Source organism: Pan troglodytes, chromosome 2 (genome assembly GCF_028858775.2).
Source record: "Pan troglodytes isolate AG18354 chromosome 2, NHGRI_mPanTro3-v2.0_pri, whole genome shotgun sequence".
Lineage (NCBI taxonomy): Eukaryota > Metazoa > Chordata > Mammalia > Primates > Hominidae > Pan > Pan troglodytes.
This window is the reverse complement of record NC_086015.1, coordinates 136613764-136641178: the sequence shown is the minus strand read 5'-3', so window position 1 is coordinate 136641178 and position 27415 is coordinate 136613764. Positions and strand designations below refer to the sequence as shown.

General features: G+C 47.0%; 1 protein-coding gene across 13 annotated transcripts in view; it reads right to left on the bottom strand.

Annotated features, from left to right (window-relative positions):
* Nucleotides 1-27415, bottom strand: part of TMEM108 (transmembrane protein 108) — a 362632-nt gene that overhangs the window by 6234 nt on the left and 328983 nt on the right. For 11 of the 13 annotated variants that reach the window (XM_016941951.4, XM_016941952.4, XM_054681034.2 and 8 more), the window contains one exon: nt 8825-10234. The exons of the other annotated variants lie outside the window; for them this stretch is intronic. In XM_016941951.4, the coding sequence (XP_016797440.2) occupies nt 8825-10234 (1410 nt within the window). The remainder of the gene's footprint in view (nt 1-8824; nt 10235-27415) is intronic. 13 annotated transcript variants of the gene reach the window in all.

Sequence of the window (27415 nt, the reverse complement as noted above, 5' to 3'; positions counted from 1 at the left end):
AAAATCACGGGGCAGAAGTCTTGAATGCTGATAAAATAGCTTTTCTGGTACTATCATCATCATCATCATCATCATCATCAAAAAATCCTGTGTTAATAGTTATATAGGACTTACGTCCCAGGCATGGTTCCAAGGACATAGAAATATTCATTTAATCCTCCATTTAGCCCCATAAAGTCAGTACTGTTAGGATCCCCATTTTACAGATAGGAAAACTGAAGCTCAGAGAGGTAAAGTGATAGGCCCAAAAGCAAACCCAGACAGCTGGACTCCAAAGTCTATGGTTTTTTTTTTTTTTTTGATGGAGTCTAGCTCCGTTGCCCAGGCTGGAGTGCAGTGGCGCAATCTTGGCTCACTGCAACCTCTGCCTCCTGGGATCAAGCGATTCTCCTGCCTCAGCCTCCCAAGAAGCTGGGATATTACAGGTGCCTGCCACCATGTCTGGCTAATTTTTGTATTTTTAGTAGAGACAGGGTTTTGCCATGTTGGTTAGGCTGGTCTCGAACTCCTGACCTCAGGTAATCCGCCTGCCTCAGCCTCCTAAAGTGCTGGGATTGATTACAGGTGTGAGCCACTGCACCTGGCCAGTCTATGCTCTTACCAGCTGATTCCTGCCTTAGACTGATGCAAAAGCCCACCTGCACAGATGGCCTGAGGTGGGCTCCACACAGCTTGACTGAGCACAGTGTGACATGTGACCCTGTCTGTTCATCCCTGAGACTCCCAGGGCCCAGGAGGAAGAATTATGTCTCGATATTGTTGATTAACTATGTGTGAATTGAGTGGCTTGTGAGCAGGGAAGGCTTCTGAGGTCAGAGAGGTGGGGTGGCCTGTCCAGATTCACACTGCAGAAGGGTAACACAAGGACAAGGGTGACAGAGGCCTCTTGGGGAGAAGCCATGAAGTGAGGACTGAGTATATCCTGCCCCAGGTTCATCATCACCAGAGCCTCTGGGGATGAGGAGAGCTGAAGCCAAGAGCCACATCTGACATCCTGGTGGTGCCAACCATCTCTGTGCTGGGGAGTCGGGGTCCCAGGCTGGGCTGTCCAGAGAGGCCAGCACCGGGGGTTGGCAGAGGGCCAGCTCTGTTCGCAGCAGCCTGAGGGTCTGGCCAGCATCAGGGGTGGGTTCATGCCAGGGTGTGGGGCAGTTGCACAAGCTGGCACCTGTATAGGCTGAGACCTCAGAGCCCAGAGCCCAGGGCCCTGTAGGCTGCCTGGGGAATTCTGTAGCTTTCTTTCCAGCTGCCAGCCTTGCTGGCCTCTCAACCTGGAAAGGTCTCTGTGCAAGGTTAGGAGATAGGGTAAGTTTCTACTTTATCTTATCTGCTTTGATCAAAAAGACTTCTAATTTGCTTTTCAGTCTTCTAGATCCTTTTAAAAAAATCTTTAAAACATAGAAGGAATTTCTGAATGTTAGGGCTAACAGGGATTTTAGAGATTAGCTGGTACAGAACTTTTCAAATATTGTGGATCTCTTTCCTCTTTCCCTCCCTTCCTTCCAAAAAACCCTTTCTTCAGATGGTTGAAGAGGGAAGGGGCAAGGAGGGGGCTGTGGTGCTCAGCCTGAAACTTGCTAATTCAGGCCGCCTCCTTATTCTACAGAGGAAAAACTGTGGCCTAAAGTGCTGGCCGACTTGCCACAGGTCACAGGTATGTGAGTGGCAGAGCTGGGACAAGACCCCGGGTCCCCTGTCCCCTTCTCTGGTGTCTCTGTTCTTCATTGTCACTACCTTTCACTCTGCTCCTGCAGCTGGCATGGTGAAACACCTGGAGGAGTTCTAGCTGGTGTGACAGAAGCCATAAAGAGGGAACCATCTGGGAAGTGGGAAAAGTGCTGTTTCCTCAGCTCCAGCTCAGTTTTGGTAGAGTTAGAGCTAGAGGGAGGGGAGCAATCAGGACAAACAGAACAGCTCTTCAGTTATCAGCCTGTGGGGGCACATCCCATCATGCCCCACAAAACACTGCCATAGACACAGAACACAGGCTGGCAGGGGAAAAGTGTATCTGTGAGTCAGATTTGTATAGTTTGCACGCCTCTCTAAGGTAGAAAGATATTTGTGCCTCTGATCTACTGAGCAGTTATAAGCAAACAGAATCAAAGTGACAGATGCCATCTTAGGCCTAGTCAATAGGGCAAAAGGGACATCGAATTTAGAATTAGAATCTAGGTGACAATCTATTACTTGCATGACTTGAGTAAGTTACTTAACCTCTCTCAGCGTCAGCTTCCTTGGGAAGATTAAATGCAGTCATACATCTGCCAGCACTTCAAATTGTCCCTGGTGCACAGTAGGTGCTGAACCAAATCAGCCCCTTCCCCCAGCCTACATTCTTATTCTAGAAGGTGGGGCATGGAAACCTAGAGAGGTGAACTTGCTCAAGGCCATGCTGCTAACCTGGGCTGGTAGAGGTTGCAGAATCCAAGTCCTCCGCCCCCAAGTCCAGTGCTCTAACAGCCCATGTTGTTAGAATGCCAGATGCAGAGATCCTGCCCTGCGGGAAGGCCTGGGAGTCAGAACAGAAAGTTCTGCTCCACGCTGTCTTCCCCTCACATGTTCATGCTCCTGGCCTGATTATATTTCTCTCAGGGAGTTTCCAGTGCTTCTCAAACACCATTTCATTTACTTACTGAAAGCCAGCCTGGCTACAGAAAGACCTAGGTTCAAATTGTGACTCTGCCATGTATTCCACCTGGAAAGTCACTTAAGATGAACTTCATAGGCTTGTAACGAGAATTAAAGAGATCATGGATGCAAAATGCCAAACACAATGCCTGACACACAATGGATGCTTAATTAATGACAGTTCTCTTCTTGTTCTCCCAACATCCTCTACAAGAGAGATCTAGAAAGAAAAACTGTGTTATATGACTATTGGGTGGCTCAAGGCCAAAGCTCCACCTAGGGGTTAGAACATTCACTATTTCAGTGGTCTCACCTTTCATCCAAGAAAGAAAAGTACAAGTCAGACTTACAGGGTCTCTACTATATTCCCAGCACTGACCCAGGCACTTTGAAGCTTATTTAGCCCACATGATAACTGCCTGAGGAAGGCACTATTGCTCTTCCCATTTTCAGAACAGGTAACTGAAGGTCATAGAAGCTAATAGTATTGATCTTGATCTCCCAACTAATTACTGCAACTTGAATCCAGGTCTTGATGATCTTCAAGTTGATATCCACTACCCTATATTGTCCTGAACACCGGAGGGTATAGAGATGACATATGCAGAAGCGTTTTGTAAACTGCGCAGCTCTATGCAAACACAAGATGTTAACCGTTCCCTTTCCCATTTAGTTGAAAAGCTTCAACTGCTCTGTTTCTCCTGAGGCAGTAGCCATCAAGACTCTCGAGGAGGTCATGGAGTCCCAATTTCCTTGAGTTTTAAAACAGAGTTGGGAATTAAGCTCTCTTGGGTTCCCAGGAATGTCACTGGGGAGTCATCCATGGCTTGTCAGATGTGTGACAGGAAGAAGAGGGGTCACTCCATTTTCAGATGGAGCCCTGAGTACTGTATTCACATTTGTGGAAGGGCATGCTTTCAGGTGATAGGATCTGCTGTGTGATGAGAAATGGAAATGAAACCCTGCAGGTCCCCTGAGGATTCAACCTTTCAAACAACTATTGAATTGCTCTTTCCCGGGCCTGTTTGAGCAGGCATTGCAAATCTTAAAAACAATAAGATGAATAATCATCACTGTTTGATCACTGCCATTTATTGAGTACCTTCTCCATGGCAGATGCTAAGATAAGACCTAACATGCATCATCTCTGATTTTACAAGTCTTCGAGGTTGCAGCCATGAAAATGCCCTGGTCAGCCATGATTGACCATGACAGGGGTACTAGTGCAGGCCTGTTCCTGCTGGACATGGAACCCCTCTAATGGCTTAAGGACTCCCACTGGCTGGCAGAAACTTTCTTAGAACAACACTGTAGTCTAAGACTCTTCCTACTGAATTCTCTTTCCTTCTCCCTCTCCTTTCATGGGGGTCAGGCCTGCACTGCAGTCTGGGGCTTCCTCTGCCTACTTCAGTTCCTTCCTGAACATTTTACAGGTGTTTCCCCCAATAATTCTCTTATATGCCTAATCCCATCTTGGTGCCTGCATCTCGAAGGAACTAACACAGTGGACAGGAGTCCCATTTTGCAGACAGACACTGGATCAATGATTAAGTTACTTGTGTAAGTCCTACAGCCAACAAATGTTAAGAGCTGGGGTTGTGTGCAGGTATGTTTGATTCCACAAGCCAAGTCTTAGAAGCATACTGGGCTTCCTCTCTAATGATCTATGCAGGCTTAACTGTGAGGACAGGGAGTGATGACACATTTCAGTTTGGCCCCTTTGTTTTGTCGATGAGAAACCTCAGACCAGTGAGGGAAAGGATTCGCCCATGGGTGCCAGTGGGAGGGGTGCACCTGGGCTGGGCACAGCCATTTCCCTCCTTTGGAGGCTGAGGGAGGAGGTCACAGGGAGGCCTCAGGGTATGGAGGGAGGTCAGGCTGGGGGGCTTAGTGTCTGACCCACCAGCCTGGCAGGTGGGAATGTGCCTGTACAAGCCCACGGCCCTCTTGGGGAGAAGCCATGAAGTGAGGACTGAGTGCTGCCTGGAGGTGCTGGCTGGGACGCACAGGGAAGAGCTGTCAGGGTATGGGTCTAACACTGGAACAGCTGGGGGACATTCCCTGGATATCCCTGCATTGCCTTGAGGCTCTCCCATCCCTGTTTGATCCGTAAGCTCCAAGGAGACATGTTTCCCAGCCATAATGCCTTCTGATCCCAATCTCTTCTACTCTTTTCATTGGCAAGAGTCATTCTCACCTGGGTTTTCTTATATAATAATTATAAACTCATTCAGGGCCTGTGAGTGAAAAGGCACACATATACATTCAGGTCTAATATTCACTGAGCAACCATCAGCACAATGGTATGTGACCTCTTTGAATGCTGCACTAATGCTCCACTGTCTAGAAGGAGGCCAGACTGCTCTGGGGCCCAGGTGCAGAGGGTGCCCTCAAGTGTCTAGTGTCAGAGAGAGAGGGGCTACTCCACTTTGGCCAGGGTGAACTTGAGTTGGTGATGACAAACATCTGCAGCTAGTCTATTTTTCTAATCTCACCCTCCAAACAGCCCCATCTTCTTGCAGAGAGGATGGGTGAAGGCATTTTCAAAAATGGACATCACATGTGACAAACAGGCAAAGGACCCTGCCAGAGCCACAAAACTGACACGCTCATGAAAACTCAGACCGCTGACAATGGTGAGCGCTGACCAATTCAGCGCCAGGCGTGGAGGCTTCTGGCAAGAGTGGTGGGCTCTGTGCGTCCTGATGGTGGCAGCAGAGACCAGCTTGGGAGCCACCTGGCTCCTCTGCCCTAGCCCATTATGGCCTGAATCCAATCAATTTTAGTTCTCAGCACTTCTGAAAACGTGCGTGGCTTAAAGTGTCTGGCAGGGCTCAGGAGAGAAAAGCATTTCTCAGCCCCGGGACACATATATGCTTCCAGGCACTGGTTGTGGCTTGCAGTCTGGCAGGGCAGGTGAACGGACACCCTCCCTCCTTGCGCAGGCCTGGGATCTGCCTTACTCAACTCCCACTTCTACCAGGAGCAGAGGATCACCGCTGCCCAGCACCCCGCCCATCTGAATTCTGACTCTGGTGGCTTCAGAGAAGCAAGGTAGGGGCCAGTGCTGGTATGAAATGCCAGATGAGAGGAAACTGATGCATGCACTTTACTCCTGACTCAGAGTGCCTGAAATATCTAGCAAACTGGCAAAGGATGAAACCCTTCTTTGAGGTCTGTAGAGTAGCTTTAAGATAAATGAAGCCACTGAGAAGGTCCAAAACAAGGGGCCCTTAGACCTGGAAGAGGTCTGCTTTCCTGATAACTAGAGTGGTGCTGGGCTATGAAAACAGTCCAAATAGATGAGGATAATTCTGAGAGCACAGGGTTCTGAAGCTGGACAAATATTCTTCCACCTTAATGGCCCTCTCACTGGAGCCTTCACAGGGTTAACGATGGTCCCGCAGGAGTTGGGGCCATGACTGAGGACATGGAGCTGATGTGGAGGCAGTCAGGGCCAAGGCAAGAGCCTCCTTGTGTTTAGTGGAAACGCAAGACAGACATCAAAGGGAGTGGGGTGTGTGGTTCCCAAGGGGCTACCAGAGTCCACTTTTATTAAAAGTTTGTGTCTTTCTTTAGAAAGTAATATGTTCCATCTCCAGCACCTGAAGGCTCCTTTCAGGGTGCCAGAAGAATCCTCAAGGGACAGTCCCAGGCTGTGTCCTTGCTCCTGTCTTGGCTGACATTTTTATGCATGGTTTAGGCAGCCCATGGGCTTTCCAGCTTTGCAATAAGATCTGATCTAATTTCAAGCTTATACATAACAGAAGGGCTGGGGGAGAAGTAGGAGTCCTTTTAGAATTGCAAAATCCAGGTGGGTGTAGCCTGTGGGGTGCAGGCTATCCAGCTCAAAGAGGGAGGCCCATATCTCAGATTCCCTAATGCTCGGCACAGTGTCTGGCACACAATGGGCACACAGGAAATCCTGCACTGAATCAAACAGATTTTGTATTACCAGATCTAGGCTGACTCACTGTGTGGTCAGGACCTTGGGTCAATCACTTCACCTGGTGACTCACTCCCTACCTGTAAGGTGTGGAGGACAGCTGGAGTCACTGTGGCACCTGTGTGTTTAGCAGTGTGTTTGCTTGTTCCTGCTTTTATGTCTCTGGCTGGTCTAAGATGGAATGATAAAAAAAATAACGGAATGCACTTTGTAAACGAGAGCATCCTAGACACATGTAAAGATTGGAAAATTAGAAAGCTGTCTCTACTGTAGTTACTTCTCAGATATGACCAACCATTATTAAGAATTCATTGGCTAATAGTGCTACATTTTCTCATGATCATTCTTCTGTTTTAGAAGTGGGCAACTGCAGTTTTAAGAATAAATGTGTAAATGTGTGTTTCCATGAGAGACAATAAAGCTGTTTTCATTAAGAATGAAATATGCAACTTGCAAACACTTTTACTTTTCTTGAATTGGGTCCTTCAGCAGAAGCAGTTTGCCCAGCCCTGACATGGAAAGTTTACTTTGCTCATCAACCTGAAGGAGACCGAAAGCTATGAGAGGCGGCTCCTGAAAAGAATCTAGACTCCGGATATAAAAAGATCTTGCAACACAAGGCCAAGTGGAAATCATGGTTCGCATTAAAGGCATAAACCTCCTGCACTAACAACCCAGAGCAGGAGGAAAAGCTGGGAGACCTGGCTCAGCAGCCTTCCCTGAGGGAAGCCTTTGGGGCTTTGTTCCTCTTGAGATCAGGGCAAGCCTATGTATGACCTGAAGCCAATACAACCAGCAGAGCTGATGCCAGTGCTGGCTGCCTGAGTGCTACTAAAGAAAGAGTCCACCATCGGCTCCCTCTTCCGTAGCCAGACACAGGTGGAATGCTGTGCTTCCTTTTGGGAGACAAAGCAGAAGCTACCCCAGAGGGGGCAGATGGGAGACAGGCCCAGGCAATGCAGCCCTACAAAGAAGACTTGAAGGGCCGGGGCTGAGCGGCTTGGATGAAGAGAAGGCTGCCTTTCAGAGCTGTTTCAAATGTTTCAGACGTTGCTAGACAAACTAGAGTTGTATGGCTTCAGATGGCACAGCTTAGGCCCATAGAGTGGGAATCACAAGAAGGCAAACTTTAGGCCCCCAGGAGAGCTGGGCAACAACCTGGAGGGTCAGAGGAGAATGGGCTGTCCAAGGAGCGGGGATATGAGGGTGGGGCAGTGTGGCCATCCCTGGAAGGGGTAAGGGAGTGGCAGATGGTAACCATTTGGGGTGGGGTGTGGCTGAGGATTCCTGCAAGGCTATCAGAGAAACTCTAAGAATCATAAGAATCAAAGCTCAAGTACATGAGGGAAGACATAATGAAATCCCTAAAGTTCTGAGAGGTTGTATCAGATTCTTTATGGAGAATACAGAGAGAATGCCTCCTGACTCCTCATTCACAGAGTGCCAGGCAGCAGCAAGGAGAAGCTGGTGGCCTTGGGAGGGCAAAAACTAAAGACAAGGTCCACAATGCAATCAGCTCACATCACCTACGAACAAATAAAGTGGGGTGGGGGTGGAGAGTTGCTAGAATTTACGTAACTCTCAAGCCTTAATTTAGCTGCAAGAACTAGGTTTTTGCCAAAGCTATAGAACTTCCCACCAGATGAAAGCTTTATCTCTTTTTCTTTCTTAGGAGAAGAGAGACAGAAGGAGAGAAGAGGGGCAGGAGGAGAGAAAACACAAGAAAGAGGATGGAAGATAAAGAGGAAGGTGAGGGGTTTGCTAGTTGGAGGCTGTAAATTTTGAAGCATCAACATTGACCTATGGTGTCTTGGTGCCAGGTTGCTAGAGGCATTGGCAGGCTACCTTGAGGCAGAGTGGTGTCATGACAAGGGCACTGGGCTGGAAGACAGCTGCTACAAGCTCTCAGCCCAGCCCTGCCTCTCACTAATTCTGGGATCCTGGGTGAGCCATGTCACTGCTAGCTTGGCATTTTTTTTCTGCAAAATGCAGGGTTGGATTAGACTGCCTGTAAGGTCCTCCCCCAGCTCCTGGGAGTTGTGACTTTATGATCAGCAGGCATTCAAGCCATGGCCAGGCAGAGCTGAGGACTAGGGTCAGGGATAACCTGTCCTGATACCTAGTTTCCTGAGATTCTGGGAATTTTTGTAGCCCACTTGGCAAGGATGCCAAATCAGGGACAAAGGAATGCTGGGGTTGAGCCAGTGATGTGGTAGAGGGAGAGGATGGGTGAGAGAGGGCGGCACTTACAGCAGGAGGAGATGGGCACGCTGATGGCCAGGATCACCCAGGCGATATCCATCTTGCTCAGGCAGATGGTGGCTCTGTGCTGCGGTTTGTCCCCCTCGGCCACATGGGAGATGTTCCCTGCTGTCCCAGGCTTCCAGGTCCCGGCGGGGACCAGGCGGTTGAGGAAATTGCCTGTGGCTGTGGATACCACTGTGGAGAGAGGACTGGGCACCCGGTCGGTCATGGTGAGGGTGGCCACAGTCTCCTCCTTGGCTCCAGAAATAGTGCTTTCTGAGACCCTGGAGGGATGGGTTGGAGCTTGTGGGGTTGTGGATGCTCCCTGAGGAATCCCCTGGGAAGGGGCTGAGACACTGGTATCGAAGGCAGCTGGGGTGGGCCCCGTGGCAGCCGTGAAGACCCCAGAGCTGGTAGACAGAGGTCTGTTGGTGCCAGGGGTGACAGTAAGCCAAGAGTCACTATGGCTGGGGCCATCCTGTGGGTCACCGCGGTGGGGGCGCTGAGAAGGCACTGGGGCAGCTTGTGGACTGACAGGGGCACCTGAGGCTGCTGTGGCATCTGGTGTCCCTCCTTGGCTGGTGAAGGTAGAACCACCCCCCTGGGCTGCTCTGCGAAGGCCTGGCTTGTCCTTTGCAGGCCCCAGGGAGGTGGTGGGGGGTGCCCATGAGGTATTGCTGGGCACTGTGGTCGCAGCCACTGTCTGGGGCTGTGGTGAAGAGGAGTAGCCCCAGAGTGGGGTCCTGGGGGTGAGGGTAGAGGGCTCTGGTTCCACAGACCCTGTGAAGTTGCCCTTGTAGATCTGAAAGATTTTCCCCAGGGGCCGCTTCTGCCCCAGAGGTGTGGAGCTTGGATTTCGTCCTCGCTGTCCTTCTTTACTCCTGGAGTGGCCACCAGGTGCAGGCGGGACAGGGCGTGATGAATTACCAGCCCCTTTTCGGGAAGAGCCTGGGGGCCTGGGGGGCCTGCGTGTGGTAGTGCGGGGGGGCGCTGTGGTGGGGCGGCTGGTGGCCCCCGGTGGCTTTGTCAGCAGGATGGTGGGGGCAGCCTGCCCTCGAGGGCGGCCCTCTGGCTTGGAGGATGTGGTTGCCATGGCTGCTGGAGCGGGCCCTGTGGACAGGGAGCTTTCAGAATGGGGGGCGGTTACTGTCGCAGCGATGGTGGAGATGGTGCGCGTAGGAGGGTGCCCCTCTGCACGGGGTGTCGGTGTTGCCATGGGAGCTGCAGCCTGTGAGGGGGGTCCATCGGGATTGGGGGTCAGCATCACCACAGAAGTATGTCTGGTAGAGCTGTGGGGTGCTGTCACCATGGTTCCCGGGGGAGTGCCTGAAGGGAGGACCTGAAGAGATTCCCTGGGAGATGGTTCCTGGATGGCAAATGCCAGCGCTTCGGTCAGTGCCAAGATCAGCAGGAAACCTTGAGAGGGAGACAGAGAGAAGAGGTAAAATACTTGGGGAGCAGCATACAGCCTGGGCCTTTCTTACCTGTGGCCTAGGACAGTGCTGGGAACTCAGGAAACGTCAGGAGCATTCCTGAGCCCACACTAGTGCCCCAACACTGAACCAGAACTGTCTGTGGAGCTGGGGCAGGTCTATTAGGTAGGTGCTGCCTGGTACCTGCTGGAAAGAGAGACCAGCACCAGGGGAAGCAGAGCAGCTACCCTGGCCAGGCTCCTCCTTTCCCACATGCCTCAGAAACGCCATCAGCCCTCCCCACAAGGGCAACTTTTTAGAACAGGCTGGGGCTGGAGGTGTAGAAGGCTTGTGGCCTCCACATCTGCCTCTTCCTCTGCAGCCAGGAGTGGTCAAGGCCAGCTTGCCTGTGGGGAAGCCTGTGTGAACTCTGTGTGAGCCACCTCAAGCCAAATGAGGAAGGCCTGGGTGGCAGTATGTACCAACTCTTATGCCCTTTTCTGAATCTTCCATTTATAAACTACACAAAGGTACAAGAAAACAGACCTCTGTCCCTTCAGGACCATTCGCCAAACAATTATGGAGGTTCAACCCTCTCCCTGACCCTGGGGGACACAAAAACGAACAGGGCAGTCTCTGGCCCTGGATAAGCTCGCACATATCCACAAACAATCCTAAAATAAGACAAAGATGTCTCAGTGCCATAGAAGAGTGACAGGCAGAAGAGGACCGGGGTCTAGAGAAGAGCAACCAGACCTGGAGCCCATAAAAGCGCTTAGCACAGCCTGGAACAGAAGGTGCCTTCTACAAATGCCGGCTGGTGTCATGGTTGTTATTAACTGCTTTTCCTATGGCATTCATGTGGCTGAACTCTGAAAAATTGTCATTGGTGATATCCAGCCTTTTTGAGTAGAAGGAGCCCTTTTGAACATTAAAAAAAAAAAAAAAAGGGATTTTGTATGATAGCCAATGTGCATACTTGCAGTTCAAGAAAATGCACAAGGACAAAAACGTATATGTTTAAAAACATTTCTAGTTATGTGTGGATTTTATCAATCACAATAGCATGTGCCTATTTTTAAAAGTGGTACCTCATGCAAGCATGACATGTAGGAGCCGTTGACAACACATGGGTTGGGAAGAGCCTGTCTCTACGGCTCTACTGTCTCTACGGCTGAGGAAGGGCCAACAGTCCTCTGAGGCCTGATTCTGACCTGTTAGCATCTCCTTATCCTGTTAGCACCTCCTTGTTCATGGATCCCCTTCTTTGTCATCCTCAGGCAGTTCCTTCAGCCCCTGCTAGGCTCCCCTGACTATGGAGAGAGATCTCTGTCTGCGTCTAATTACTCTCTCAGAGCGTCTTTCCTCCATCAGATTCCAGCAGGACAAACGGCCAAAGCAGGGGCCCCAGCTGTGATTCCCAGGTGTCTGATGGAGAAGGCAGGGCCCTGGCGAGAAGCAGAGATGGGGAGGAGATCTCCAGGCATGCCTTTGACACAAGGCCCAGGATCACCATTTGGTGTGTGGTGGAGCCTTGGCATGGGCCTGTGTCCTCACCCTGCACTTCTAAATTGGTGGGGAGTGGGAGGCTGCGGGGGACTTTAGATTGCACTGAGGCTGTAGCACCCACCAACTCTAGGACCAAAAATTTGCCCTAAACAATCTATTTTTTTCTAAACTTTCATTCATGATCTAGACTAGCGGTCCCCAACCTTTTTGGCACCAGGGACAAATTGTCTTCCACTTGGTTTTGTGGAAGACAGTTTTTCCATGGACTGGAGTTGGTGGGGGGGCGGGGTATGGTTTTGGGATGAAACTCTTCCACCTCAGATCAGCAGGCATTCAATTCTCATCAGGAGCACGCAACCAGATCCATCCCTTGCATGTGCAGTTCACAATAGGGTTTGTGCTCCTATGAGAATCTAATGGTGCTGCTGACCTGACAGGAGGCAGAGCTCTGGCGGTAACGCTCTGGCGGTGATGCTCTGGTGGTGATGCTGGCTCACCGGCCTCTCACCTCCTGTGGTGCAGCCTGGTTCCTAACAGGCCACAGACTGGTACTGGTCTGCGACCCAGTGGTTGGGGACCCCTGATCTAGACCACACACCAACAGCACATTCTGTGTATTCGAGTCAATCCTAAAACCTGTTTACTGAACACTTGCCCTGGCCCAGGCTTTCATGCTTTAATCCATATGACCACTTGGTGGAGCATGAAATTGAGGTTTGGGGAGATTAGGCAACATGTGGAAAGTCACATAGTAGCAGAAGTATGTGAAACAAGGGTTGTCTTTAAAGTGCATGCTTATCCTGGTCAACCACTATCAATGATGCAGAAGGAGGAACGATGCAGAAGGAGGAACAAGAGGACAGTATATTGCATCCCAGAAGAATTAATGTGCTGTTATGCTCTGACCTGCTCAGGGTTATTCTGGCGCCCCTATCCTGCCCACGGCTTAACACCAGAGAGACAATCTATTCCTAGGGCTAGTGGTGGTGACCTCCATGTTTTGATGGACATTCCCTTTCAAGTGTCTGTTTAGCTCACAAGTGTTAAGTGTTGTTAAGGACTGACTTATGCACCCCCAAAATCCCTATGTTGAATCCCTAATTCCCAGTACCTCAGAATGTGACTATATTTGGAGATAGGGCTTTCAAAGAGGTAATTAAAGTAAAATGAGGCCAATAGAGTGGGCCCTAATTCGATCTGACTGGTGTCCTTCTTAAGAAGAGGAGATTAGGACACACAGACATCTGGAGCACGTGTGCACAGAGGGATGACCATGTGAGGACACGGCAGCTAGAGGACGCCATCTGCAAGCCAAGGAGAGAGACCTCGGGGGACTCCAACCCTATTGGCGCCTTGAGTTTAGACTTCCATCCTCCTCAAATGTGAGGAAATACATTTCTGTCTGTGGTATTGTGTTATGGAAGCCCTAGCAAACTAATATACATGCCTTATGTTAGAGATCCTCTGAAAAAGGAGAGACAGAGACAGGGCGTTTGTGCAGGAAGTTTATACTGGAAAATGATCTGTGGGGTCAGCCGTGGGGGTCTGAGATTAGTGAAACAGGGAAAACCAATCTGAGGGCAGGTTATGAGCTGGTCCAGGTGGGCACCTCAAACTCACAGGGGACGTCAGTGGAGCTGAGTAGGCTGCATCTCAAATTGTCTGCCTGAAAAGAACACTCACCCAGAGGCTCCCATATTCACTGATCAAGGGCTGCTCCTGGGATGCTCATCACTGCACTTCCTGACTGACGCCAGGTCTCCATTAGCTGGATCAGAGAAGCTCTGGGCCATAGGGCTGTCAGGTTCTGCCTGCACCCAGCTGGTGTTTGCTGCAACAGCTGGAGTTAAGGGCCCGGGGAATCTCTGGGGCCAGGCACCAGATGTGTCAGATACAATAAAAGACCGGAGACCAAGGACACAGCAGTCTTTTGGAAGCAACATTGGCTGACCCCAGGGACAGGCCCTCAGGTGGGAGAGGAGCCACCATGGCCTCTAGGAGAACTTTTGCGGCACTCCAGAGGCAGAGAGAGGGGTTAATACAGACTGATCTTTAAAACACTCAGGGAAAAAAATTCCCCTGACTTTCCCATCACTGGCATTCCAGGAACTAACATCCTCCTAGCTGGGAAGCCTTTGACTGGAATCCTTGGTGCTCTAAGATACACAGCCTAAGTAAATATGTTTGTCCTTGTTGCTGCTGCCTATTTCCCCCACTCAGCTATCAGCATCCCCTGAAGTTATTGTTCTCTCTAGAACTGTAGAGTTACCTCTTAGCCCTTTCTTCTTTGGACTTTAGAGTACATCATCTTTGGCACAATGAACGGATACTGCCACCGTGGGTGCCAAGGGATTTTTACCTGGAGGATGATGTTTACATGTTACAGTGAGAGGGGATCTGGCATTTCACCTAATCCAATCCCCTCATTTCACAGAGTGGGCAACAGAAGGAGGGAAGTGACTTGTCCAAGAACACATTGCTGGTTGGGGACACAGCCTGGACCACGGCCATTATTTCAAAGCAACTTTTCATTTGTATAATAAAAATCCCTACAATGTTGTGCTAGCCAAATACCACCTCCAACCTCTACTGTCACCTTCAATATGGAAATCAGACAAGCATTTACCTCTCTTCTTTGGCACAAAAGGTTAACAACTGAATGCTATGCACACTGTCACAATAAACATCTAAGGCCTTCAACCCAGGGCTTCCCTAACACATGCAAATTTTCATTCAAGGCCCTTTGTGCTGGACTACACACTCCCCCTCCCCACAATCTGAGGCTACTGCCTCTTTGCATATTATTTGCATGGATTTGCATAATGGACTCTAGAGGCTTTAATTCCAAATATGTAGTAGAGACTAAAGCTAAAACCTAGCTTCACATGCTTGAAATGTGGAACCGATTTTTAAAACGTGTCTGAATATGGACAATTGTTGTGGGGTGGAATCTACATATTGATGGGTGTCCAGACATCACAAGAAGGTCTCCTCCTACTGAAAATTCCAATGCATACGTGAGCTCAGGACCCAAGGGAAGGAAAGGTCCTCCTCCTTCTGTTTATTTGGTTGGCTGCCTGCAGTCCTATTGGGCATGACATTTGCATCTGGCAAAGGCAACAAGGGAATTGATGAAAAGAGAAATGGCTAATATGTACTATACACTGCTCAAAGGGCTAAGCCTGTACTGACATATTTAATTCTCACAGCAACCTCATGAAGCAGGTAGTATTATTAGCTCCCTGTTGCAATTGAGGAAAAGAAGCACAGAGAGGTACAGGAACTTGCCCATGGTCATATAGCTGGGGAATGGCAAGCTGCAATTTGTTCCTAGGCAGCTTGGCTGCAGAGTCTACGCTCTCGACTACTTTCATTTATTGTTCTGCTCTACCCATCTCCCCAGGGGGCTCTGCCATTCGAAAGCAATGATTCACATCTTTGGAGAACTGATTCTCTATTGTTGGTCTCTTGACTTTTCTTCTGTCTTGTTTTTTTTCTATCTCTATTCCAGGGCTCTGTATGACATATTTGGTGTTCTTTTAACAACCCAGTAAATTAAATTCATTTTGCAAGTAACTGGGGGAGCTTGTAGTAGTACAATAAAAGGACTGGAAGCCCCTGATTTAATTCTCTCTGATTTAATTCTCTCCTCTTCCCCAATCCTAACATCTCATACACTCCATTGTTTGGTAGAATAAAAATTATGTATATAAAAACCACAAAATTATATATGTGTGTGTGTATATATATATATAACAAAAATTATATATACACACATATACATACACACTTTCTCTTAAAATTGCTTATATACACACAAGGCATATTTGTTACACAGAAAATTCATAAAAATAGAATTTTATCTTTTTTTCATAATTTTAAGTTTCTTCTAAGTAGATCTTCCTTCCCCATTAAACTAGGTTTTCTACCGCAAGATATTTTGTGCATTGCTGTTTTAAACCCTTTTAACAGCGAATCATAGCAGTCTGAGAAGTCTTCTGAACCATCCTGGACTCTTGGTGTGATTTTAAATTGTGTCTACAAGTTCTCTGACATTCTTCCCACCAAGAGGTAGAGTCTGTTTCCCCTCCCTTTGAACCTAGGTAGGCCTTTGTTACTGCCTTGATGAATACAATGATGCAGAAGTGACACCCTACATCCCTTCTGAGGCTACAGCCAAAAAGCTCATGCAGCTTTTACAGGTTTCTCTTGGGGGCTTTGGCCCCCCGTAAGAACTCCAGTTCCCTCGAGGTGGCCACATAAAGAGACCTTGCAGAGAGTAACAGGAACGCCTGAGGAGACCCAGCTGTCCCAGCCCCAGCCAGGCACCGGACATGAAAGTGAAGAGCCTGCAAGATGACCCTGGCCATTGCCGGACTGCAATCACCCAAGAGATCCCAAATGAGAGCTGCCTAGCTGAGCCTGGTCAACCCTAAGATTTTTGAACAAAATAAATGATTGTTACTGCTTTAAGCCACTGTTTTGGTTTCTATTATCAATAGGTAACTGGAACACTTGGGAATTTAGCTTCTGCAATTGATGTTTCAACAACAAAAGAAAAGAGCATCTAAGCACACTAAGTCTGACCATCAGGGAGTTTGTTTTCTGCATGAGCAACAGCACACAACCTTGCCAGGAAATGGGCTTTTCTAATTTCAAGATTATTGTGCTTTAATTGGAAGGGATGTTGGGACTCTGGTATCAGCTCCTCCACTTTACAGATGAGAAAGCTGAGGCCCAGCAAAGTGAAATGATTTACCCTGGCCACACAGCTACACACAGGGTTAGGGACAGGGAGGGACTCAGGCCAACTCATTGCCTGCCAATCCCATTAAGGTGCCAAACTCATACTGTATCTAATCTATCTATCTATCTATCTATCTATCTAAATTTTTTTTTTTTTTTTTTTGAGACAAGGTCTCACTCTGTGACCCAGGCTAGAGTGCAGTGGCGTGATCACAGCTCACTGCAGCCTTGACTTCCTGGGCTCAAGTGATCCTCCCACCTCAGCCTCCTGAGTAGCTGGGACTACAGGCACACGCCACTGTGCCCAGCTAATTTTTGAAATGGGGTCTTGCCATGTTGCTGGTCTCCACCTCCTGGGTTCAAGCAATCTGCCTGCCTTGGCCTCTCAGAATTTTGGGATTACAGGCGTGAGCCACTGTGCCTGGCCAGTGTTCTTTTTATACTCACTGTGGTTCCAGTGTTCTAGTATGGTCCATCTCTGAACTCCAATGATTCCTTTTATTAAAGATCAAATATAAACTTCTAATTCCTTGGAGCATGGTTTCCCTTAACCAAAAATAAATATGTATCACTGACTTCAGGGTGAGAGGGGTGATTGATCTTAAGAGGCAATCCATGCCTGTGACTTCACTTCTTTATGAAACCAAGGAGTTTTGAGTGCAAATCTTTTCTGCTTCCCTCACTACAGGTTGCCACATTTAAAATGTTCCCTACTATAAAATCCTGCTGGGAACATGCCTCAGATAACAAGGCTGAAGGACAGAAAGTTCTGCTTAGAGCTAACTGGGACCATTGTTTGGTAGATTACAGACATCTCTGAGATTACTGGTTCAACAGCTAGACTGATGAGGTCCATGACTTGTACTTTGGGAAACTGCTTCCCAGAGTACAATCTCTTGAATACATTCCAGCAAGAAAGTCATGTGAGACAGGGCTTGTGTGCCCCAGACACACCTATGGCCTTCAGCCAACATGAATTCACCTTGAGCTGAAGCTCTAGGGGGCTGACAGATCATGGTCTCCTAAAAAACATACGAACAAACACACGTGAACACACACCCACACAGAGTAAGCATAGGCCTTTTCCCAGGGGTAAGAAACAGGGAAGAATGACAAATTTTCAGCTCAAGTCCCCCGTCATCTCCACATTCACATATGGTTAAAGTCATTTGTCTGAGGTCAAAATGACCACCATGTAGCAGTACCAGGATTTAAACCCAGGTTTCTCTGATCCTGACTGTCCAAGAAATCCTGGAAACTGAGAAATTTTTGATCCAGGAAAATGTCCTACATGAGTAGAGGAATGCTTGATGAAGATAATAATAGTAACAGCTGTGATGACCATGACAAAAAAACAAATCTTTCCCCAAATGCAGCAACACTTGGGGGCAACTATGCTGCCTTTAATCTTCAGCTTTAGCCTTTTTGCCTCAGTCATTTGATTCAACTTGGTACAAACATTTCTCACCTAGAACTTGTCTGAGAATTCTTCCTGGGCCTTGAAACTGTTGTTAGGAATCCCTCCTTGTGTGCTTATAACCTATAAGCTTATCTCTACTCCAGCTCTCACCTCTCTGAATGGAAATGGCCAGTGTCTTGTCTGTTTCCCTGTCTGAAGTGGAAGCTGCCAGGGCTGGGACCATGTCTGATTCCATGTTATATGCCCATATCTAGTCCAGCACCTAGGCTACAAGACATATTCGCTGAAGAATAAGAAACCCTCCTAAATCACTTACTAGCCATCTGTGGCAGCTGGTGTTTTCCAAAAATGACCACCACAGTACATTCCAATCTGCTTACTCTTCCTAAATGTGACTTTGGCTCTCCTGTTGACAGGTAAGGTCTATGTTCCTTCCCTTAAATCTGGGTGGGTTTTTTTTTTTTTTTTTTTTCTGTGGGTTTGTGACTGGCTGCAGTGCTGCTACCTGACTTCTAAGGTCAGATCATAAAAGGTGGTATGGCTACTTCTTGGTTTTCTTGTGGTGCTTACTCTTGGGAGCCAGCTGCCATGCTGCGAGGAAGTCTGAGCAGCCCAGAGAGGGGCCCATGTGGAAAGGAACCGAGGTTCACGGCCTTCAGCCTCAGCCTAACTTCCAGATGATAGCAATACAACCCTGTTGGCCATGTGAATGAGCTATCTTGAAAGTGGACCTTCCAGCCCATCAAGCTGACTTAGACTCAGCCCATGCAGCTGAGTCTGGGGAGAGCAGAGACAAGTGACTCCTCCCCAGCTACAGACTTATGAGCAAAATGAATGATTGTTATTGATCTAAGCCACTATGTTTTGCAGTGGTTTGTCAGGCAGCAGCAGTAACTGGAATACCATCCATGTAGAAGTGAAATCAAAGCTCTTTCAGTGACCACTCTGGATTGAGACATCAAGGGCTTTTAAGTGCTGGAGCTCAACAGGCTGATTTTAACTTGGGTTTCCTTACTGTCCTCCTTTCCTGACCAGACTCAGAGAAGGGAAACATCTCAATGCCAGGCTCTTTCTACAGCATCATGATTTCTCTGATCAACAGCCACAGGTTCCCTCAGGGAAATAAGGAACAAATGCATACTAGGAGGGCCATGAAGCTTCCTGGCACACACACACACACTATGGGCTGGGGAAACAGATGGAATAAAGCTGGAGGCTGTTATATGGTGTCTGCATATTGAGGACATAGCCATTTCCTTTAAGGAGCTAATAGTATAGAAGGAAATACAATTTGCGGTGACAGGAGCATAAACTCACATACGAAAAGTGTTCTCTCAAAGACTTGCCTCAAATAAACAAAAATGAGAGTCAAATTAGATGGATGAAAAGGTCAACTCAGCCTCTAATAAAATAAAAAGATCATTAATATTCATGGAACATCTCTCTGACATCATGGGAAAGAACACAAATGCATCAGTCCAGACTGCCTTGTACCCTCCCAAACTAAAAGGAAGAAGCTCATAAAAACTGTTCCCTGCTTTACAGTAGAGAACCAGAGAAACACGACCTCAGCCAGGTGGTCAAGGCCAGCATCCACAGTGATAATGTCATGATGACAATATGTACCCTTGATATGAAAGAGGTGCTTTATCTCTGTAGTTTTCCCCTCCCAAACCTATAATCCCAGTATAGTTATTAGAAAAACATCAGACAAATCCCAATTGAGGGATAGTCTATAAAATAGCTGACCAGTACTCAAAACTGCAAAGGGTCAGAAGCAAAGAAGGTCTGAGCAGCTGTCACAGCCAAGGGGAGTGTAAGGGGACACGAAGACTAAATGTAATGTGGTATCCCAGATGACATCCTGGAAGAGAAAAAGGACATTAGGCAAAAAAAAAAAAAAAAAAAAAAAAAAAAAAAAAAAAAAAAAAAAAAAAAGGGAGTCTGAACAAAGTGCTACTTCAGTTAATAATAATGTATCCATATTACTAACTGTGACAAATGCACTACAGTAATATAAGATGCTAATCACAGAGGAAAGTAGAAACAAGGCATCTAGGAACTCTGCACTACTGTTGCAACTTTTCTGTATAGTTAAAACTTCTAAATTTTAAAAATATATTTTTAAAATGGTGCATGGATGGCAGACAGCAGGGACAATGCAATGTGAAGGCTACCCCGTGGGGTGGGCTCTAGAAGGGGACATAACTGAAGGGAGGCTTGTAGGCATCTTTCCCAGCACCCTGGTGTGAGATCATGTACCCACAGATGCGGGCATGCAGGTGGCAAAGTAAGGGTATGGTTGCTGAGATGCTCCCTGCCTTAATGCCAGCTTCTGGATCCTTGGATCTCTTTTAGCCTAGTTGATAGATTCTAATCAAATTTATCTACTGATGTGCTTTGGAGTCCACTTAGAGAGAGGAGGGAAAATTCTAAGACTTGCTTTATCTGTCTATATTTCCTGATTCTTTTTAAACATTCTAATTCAAAGTATGGAGTTAGGTGAAATGGTCAGAGAGACAACAACCTGAACATACAGTTTTTAACCTGTTCAAATTCCAACTGCGAAGTCAGGGTAAACACCACCCATGTAATATAAACAGCCACTACTTTCTTGACCAAGCAGGCTGAATGAAAATCAAAGCTTATTTGTCAGTACCATGGGGCTAGATTACCCTGTTGCTTAAATGTGGAAGCCACATACGATGCTGGACACGGATACGTCCAGTCTCGTTCACAATTTCTGCCCATACTCCCTTCCTGCTCGGTGATGATGTATTCATCTCCAAAACCCAACTTGACTGTCTCTTTGTCTTGGCAAGGTCAAGGTCCCTCAACTCCCCAGGTAGAAATGGTGGCTCCCTGCCCAGTGCTCCCAGACACTCTGTTCCTGTTCCTATTGTGACTCTTCCCCGCAGAGACCTTCGGTAGAGGGCATAGTGGGAGGGCCATGGGCTTGGGGTCAGTGGGATTTGGGTTCAATCTTGGCTTTGTAATTTTCTAGTTGTAGACTTCAGGCAAATTAGTTAAGCTTCGTTTTTCTCAGCTGTATGATAAGGAAAATAATGCCTATGTGCAGAATGCTTTTAGGGTAGGAATATGTGATTAAGATGCTTGGAAAGCCCCACACAGTGCCTCACATTAAATAGGTGATAACTCTTGTTTTAGTTTCTAAACTAAACTTATACCCTCCCATGGGGCTGTGAGTTCTTGAACCGAGCCATCTGGAGCCTCAGAGCTTAGTTCACTATCTGATACATCATAAGAGCACAATAATGCTTTTGAAACCATGTGAGAATGAAAGAATAATTCCACACATTTGAGTTATTTGCAGCTGAATGCTTACCACAAAATCATAGATGTTTATTTCTTTGGAGACAATGTCAATGAAAGCAAGCAGTAAACAACATCAGTCCTGTGACATGCCAATTCAGGGTGTGTGTGTGTGTGTGTGTGTGTGTGTGTGCGCATGTATTTATCTTTTTACTTTGCTTGCTTCTGTGATTAACATTAACTGCATCAAATGCACACACATCCCACAGGCCAGAGTGAGGCAGGAGAAAGCTGAGCTGGAACCTAACTCCTGTTGATCTGCTGCAGAGACCCTCTCGTTCCACAATTGCTCCCCCCATGGTAAGCTCCATTCCTAATTACCTAGGCAAACTGGCCTGCATTTCTCTCCAGAGTTCTAAAGGATGGTGTGAGAGTGTCTGCCAAGATTTGGATTTTACAGAGACAAGTCTCAGCTTTTGCTTTCTGGTTCAAGGTTTATGCTTTTGGAAGGCTGTGATGACAGCAGCAGGAAATAGGACAAATAGGAGTTTTTGTTAGGGGGGGCAGCTAATAGAACAGCCTCATGAAGGACCTAGGCACTCCCTAGAGATGCAAGGGACAGGCCTGCAGTGGTGTCTCCGGAACACTTGGCTCCTATAAACCCAGTGCACTGAATCCCCAGAGCTTGCAGCCCATGGCTTGGGGTCTGGTCCAGTGCACTCGTCAGAGAGCATAACAGGACCTTTGGGACTCCTAGGGAACCTCTTGGAGAGTCCTCGGACCTGCCTAAAGTACCTGACTTGAGCACACCAGCATCTGTGTACCCTTAGCTTCAAATTCTCCAAAGCCAGAAAAGGAAAAAGACACAATGTCCTGGCCTGATCATGCCTGAGAATCACTTACCTAAAAAGAACATTGGGGCTTTTGACCTGACATCCTCCCAGGCATGCTGACATCTCTCAGCACTTTCTCTCACCTCACAAAAGAACTTGTTGAGGAGGAAGGAGAAGAGGCAGCGGCTAGTGGTTAGCAGAGACAGTGGCCAAGTGTCCAGGAAGAGGGGATGGGCAGGCCTACCTGAGGAAGGGCTGATGTCTAAGAAGGGGGTCTGCTCCCTCTGGCACACAGCCTGCCTGCTCCTGAGACCCTGTGGCTTCTCCTGGAGCACTGTGCAAAGCTGCTTGGTATTCTCACTTGGTTCTGTTGGATGGCTGCAAAGCTGTCTGGCCCTGCTCTCCTCAGTTGCCAAAGGTTCACTGCCTGCTCCAGTTTGCCTGGAACAAAACAGCTCAGGCAACACAGCTGTGCATCCTTGTGAGACTGCCTAATTTCCCATTTCAAGGCAGGATGCCATACCCCAAGGTGTAATTTGAGTTTTGGGCATAAGCTGAATTTTGCAACTGAATTCTGAAACTCAGCCCTCCAGGCTGTGCGTGCTTGGGAATTAAAAAGCTTTCTTCTCCTTTTCCCTCCTCCACTATCTACCACCCTCCCTAATATCAATACTGATACCATCATTAATGTTAAATTTCTATTTATTGAGTGTCTACTATGTGCTAGGCACTTGTATGGCTGCACCTGACAGCAATGGCTTACCTTAAGCCTATCCTGAGAATGACACTATGGTCTAAGAAGAATGTGTGCTTGGAATTCCAAGCTAAGAAATCTGGAAGTGGCCGATCTGGAGATTCATTCCTTACTTATGGGAAACATCTAAACCTCTGGCCCATTTCATGGAATGTAGGCTGTACAGGGGACTGAAGCCCTTTGTTTTGGGTTAAATGAAAGTTTACAGGTGGAGGTTGTTAGGGGGAGGGCGCTAAGTGAAAATGCTATATCAACTGCATGCTTTTTACCAGCAGATGCAGTTCTATCCAGCTCATCACCACTGGACTCCTCTGTATGTGAGTCCCCTCAATAAACCTGATGTCTCATTTGCTGGCTGCAGGTCTCTTTTTCAGCCTGTTGAACATGGTACCATCACTACTGAAGTCAGCAAGGGTCCAGCATGACAACACTGTACTAATCAATTTCCCTGTATCATCTTAATCTTCACAAAACCCTATGAGGTAGAAAAGGACAAATCTTAACCCATGTCCTATGTGATTATAAGGGTACTCACCCTCCACCTTTTTATTATTCTCTTTTGGGCTACAAATCTGTGGATTTGCATACCTGAATGATTCACTGTGGCTTTCTGGTAGAAAAACTAATAACACCATTTGTCCATGTCAAGCCAAGGAGACAAGCTCAACATACAAAGAACAAGGAGAGAATAATGGAAGATGGCCTATAATTCAGAAGCACATTGGGTGGAGCATATTGCACATGTAGAAGCTTGTCACGGAACCCAAGAAAGCTGGAGGAACCTGGGAAGGCTTCCTGGAAGAAGGGAAAGCTGAGTTCTCTTATCACCACTCCACCATTTGTTCATGTCCTTATGTACATATTCAACAAACATTTATTGAGGGCTGAGTGTGGCTTTGTGTATCCCAGATAAACTAGTATCCTGATCTTAGCCATGGATCTCAGCTGCTACTATCTCATTCCCCACCATGGGCAATAAGATGCATACTGGTAGGGAAAATTCTGGCAAATTTTGTAAAGTTTATCCATAGGCATAAACACTTTACCCTGTGTTATGCTCAGAAGAGGAACACACATTTATTAAGCACCTACCACATCTGCAAATAACTTTACTCCCAAAAACTGATTTGATACTTAAGCAGCTTTTGTAAGGTGTGTTTCATTCCCTAAAACTAAAGTTCAGAGAGGTTAAAAGATTTATCCAAGGTCACACATTCAAGGTGGAGCCAAGATGCACAACTAAGTCTATTACTGTTTTTTTCGTACTCCCCCCCTTCTCTGTCTCCCTCTTTCTATTCTCAGCTGCAGACTCTGCCAGCTGCAAACTTCTTTAGTAGTTATTCCTGATTACTTCTGCTCCTGGTGAGCTCATCACCTGATTAAAGGGCTCCTAGCTTCACCAGACCTTGGAGATGACAAACAGATGACCCTGGAGAGGCAGGCTCTCTAGGGCTGTTCCATTTTGGTCTGGCCCCAATTCCAGCCGGGGATATAGTTCAAACCCTGACTCTGAGTTGAGCCCAAGAAAATAAGACCAAGATGAAAGCTTAAGTGCATCCCCTGAAAGGCTCTTATCTCCAGGCTAAGCTTGGAAGTGGGGAGACAGAGCACCACAACCCAACTTGGGGATGTTGTCTCTTGTAGAAACACCTTCCTCAGTAACAGAAGGGTAGCTGCCCCTATGTCCTAGAGAGGGGGAGTAGGAGAAAGTGGCTCCTTGCCTCTGAGATTTGCTTAGCTGATCCTCCCTCACCCCAACCATAGCTCTTAACAAACCCAGGTACGCATAAATATAAATACCACCCTATGTGTATTTCCTGTGCCCTCCCTTTTCTCTTTCCTGAGGAGGTATGGAGAGAAAATAAACGCCAGAATTACAGAAAACTAGGTATAAATCTTCACTAGCTTTATGGCCTTGCATCTATTTCCCATATAAGCTGGCAGGGTTGGGATTCTGTCTAGCTCTTTCCATTTATCATGATGTCCTCTTTTTGGTTCTTTTAGATTTTGCATCGGGTTGATGTAGTGGATGCTGTAGTCCACTACCCAGATTCCTTCCCCAACCCACAACAATGAGGTTCTCATTCCGGAGCTGCTAGGAGGGGTGCCAGATAATAGCACACAGCTGAACTTCTCTTCAGCTATTGCCCTCAGATTAAGAAAGCTGCCTTGCTCAAGGTTACACGCCTTTCCTGGGAAACCAGTATCCAATGACTGGCTCCTGTAAAAGGAATGGAGCTGCCTTAAAAGAGCTGCCTTGCTTCAATTTGGGAAGACTATGAAGAGCCATCCCAGCTCTGGAGTTCTCCGTAGGGTTGGGTAAGGACTTGGCGTGACTGTGTTGCAGCCCAACATCCCCCCCTGCCTGATCCGGCTTCTCTTACTTTCCTGAAGGTGTTGATTCTGGCAGTACTTCTGGAAAACCTCCTGTATGCAGATTTCCAGGTCCTAATCTGCTTCCTGGGAACCAGGTCTGCCACAGATGATATTTCAATTAATGTTCATCATGAGGGAGACAATTCTTCCTTCTTGTCAATCCTTTCCCATGTCTTTCTCCACAGTATTCCTTTCATCCAATTTAACATCCCTTTAAGGATTTACCCCTTTCAGGTAGGCTTCCTTCATGTACTCCTTCCAGGTTCTGGTCACTCTAATCATGACTGCCACTCTAATAGATGGTATATAAGCCTTTTATTCTTGTCATTATGTATTTTCTCACATCCTTCCATTATCCTGGAAGCTCATTATGACTAGGCGATTTCAAATTTAATTTTAAAATATTTCCTCTCAGTCATATACAGTGATGGTTGGAGGCACTTAATCCTGTTGGAAGAACATGTTTGACAAATCCCTTGTCAGTGCTTCACCTTCTTCTCACTCATTTAATTCATCCAGCACACACTTACTGGCTGTCCTGTCTGAGCTAAGCATTGCCTATGCTATGGGACACACAAAGAAATAATGTTTCCTTCCTACTGTTCAGGGAGTTGTAGTTGAGCAGGAAAGGCTTGTGGTAAAGTGGCTGACCCTGAGGCCAGACTGCCAAGGTTCAAACTTCTCTCTCCCAATTTCTAGCTCAGTGGCCTGGGACAAGTTATTTAAGCTCTTTGTGCCTGTTTCCTCACCAGTAAAATGAGAATTATAACAGTAGCCACCTCATTGGATTATTGTGAAGACTAAAGGAGTTAACATGTAAGGAGTCTGTACCACTGTCTGGTACACAGTAAGCATTATTTAAATCTGCCTTGCCCAATATGGTAGACGCTAGCCACATTTGGCTATTAAGCACTCTAAATGTAGTTGTGTACTGTTAAGTATAAAATATTAATATATATGCAGTTTCAAAGACTTAGTATGAAACAAGGTAGAATATTCCATTAATTTTTGTATTGATTACATGTTGAATTATTTTTGATATATTTGGCTAATTATTAATTTTCCACTTTAATTCATGTGGTTGCTATACAAATTAAAATTATATATGTGGCTTGTATATTTCTATTGGACAGTACTGACCTAAGTCTTTGCTATAAAAATAATAACGGGCCGGGAGCAGTTGCTTATGCTTATAACCCCAGCACTTTGGGAGGCCAAGGTAGGCAGATTGCTTGAGCCCACAAGTTCAAAACCAGCTTGGGCAACATAGCAAAACCCTGTCTCTAAAAAAATGCAAAAAATTAGCTGGGTGTGGTGGTGCGCACCTGTCGTCCCAGCTACTCAGGTGGCTGAGGTGGGAGGATCGCTTGAGCCCAGGAGGCTGCAGTGAACTGTGATCACGCTACTGCACTTCAGCTTGGATGACAGAGCAAGATCCTGTCTCAAAAAAAAAAATAATGAAAAGCAGAACATAAGAAATACCATCATGAAGGTATATGTACTGCCAGAAAAACTATTCTAAGAGTGAACAACCAGCATCGGTATCACCTGGGAATTTGTTGGAACTACAGACTGTTGGGTCCCTGTTCCAGATGGACTGAATTAGAAACACTGGGGAAAGGCTCAGCAAGCTATGTGTCCAGGTGATTCGGATCTGACCAAAGTGTAAGAGGTACTTCCCTAAGGGAGTATAGAGGGCTCACTAACCAATTCAGTTAGAGGAGAAGACCAAGTTGTTCATCACAATAGTATTGGAGAAAAGGCAGGGCAGGGAAGGCCACACAGAAATGGTCCACGCATGTAGTAAGTTTGACATAAAAGTAGTTAGGTGGCCTACAGCACATCTCCATCCCATTCTGCTTGGCTCCTTTAGATGCTGCTTTTTCTGGAAACAACACCCTCTGGCCCGGCTGGGTCCCCTGCCCTCTGCACCTTTTTAATCTAAAGAGAGCCAAGAACAAATTGGATCTAAACTGTGTGCCCTCAGTGAAAATAATTTGCATTTGTAAAGCGTGACCTCAAAAGGTGTGTTTATTATTTCCTGTATTGTGCTAGCACCAGCAGGATGTGGGGCAGATGGACAACCCAGGTTCAGAGAGAGTGCAAGAGAGAAGCAGCAAGAGCTCAGGAGCCAGCTTGTGACAAGCGGATCAGCCTCTAAATAGAGCTGCTTCCTGAGAGCACCATAAGCTAGGGGAGGATTAGAGGTGGCTGCAGAGCTCCTTTCCCATTAGGAAAAGATTCTACACTAACTCCATGATTTTGCACTTTGTA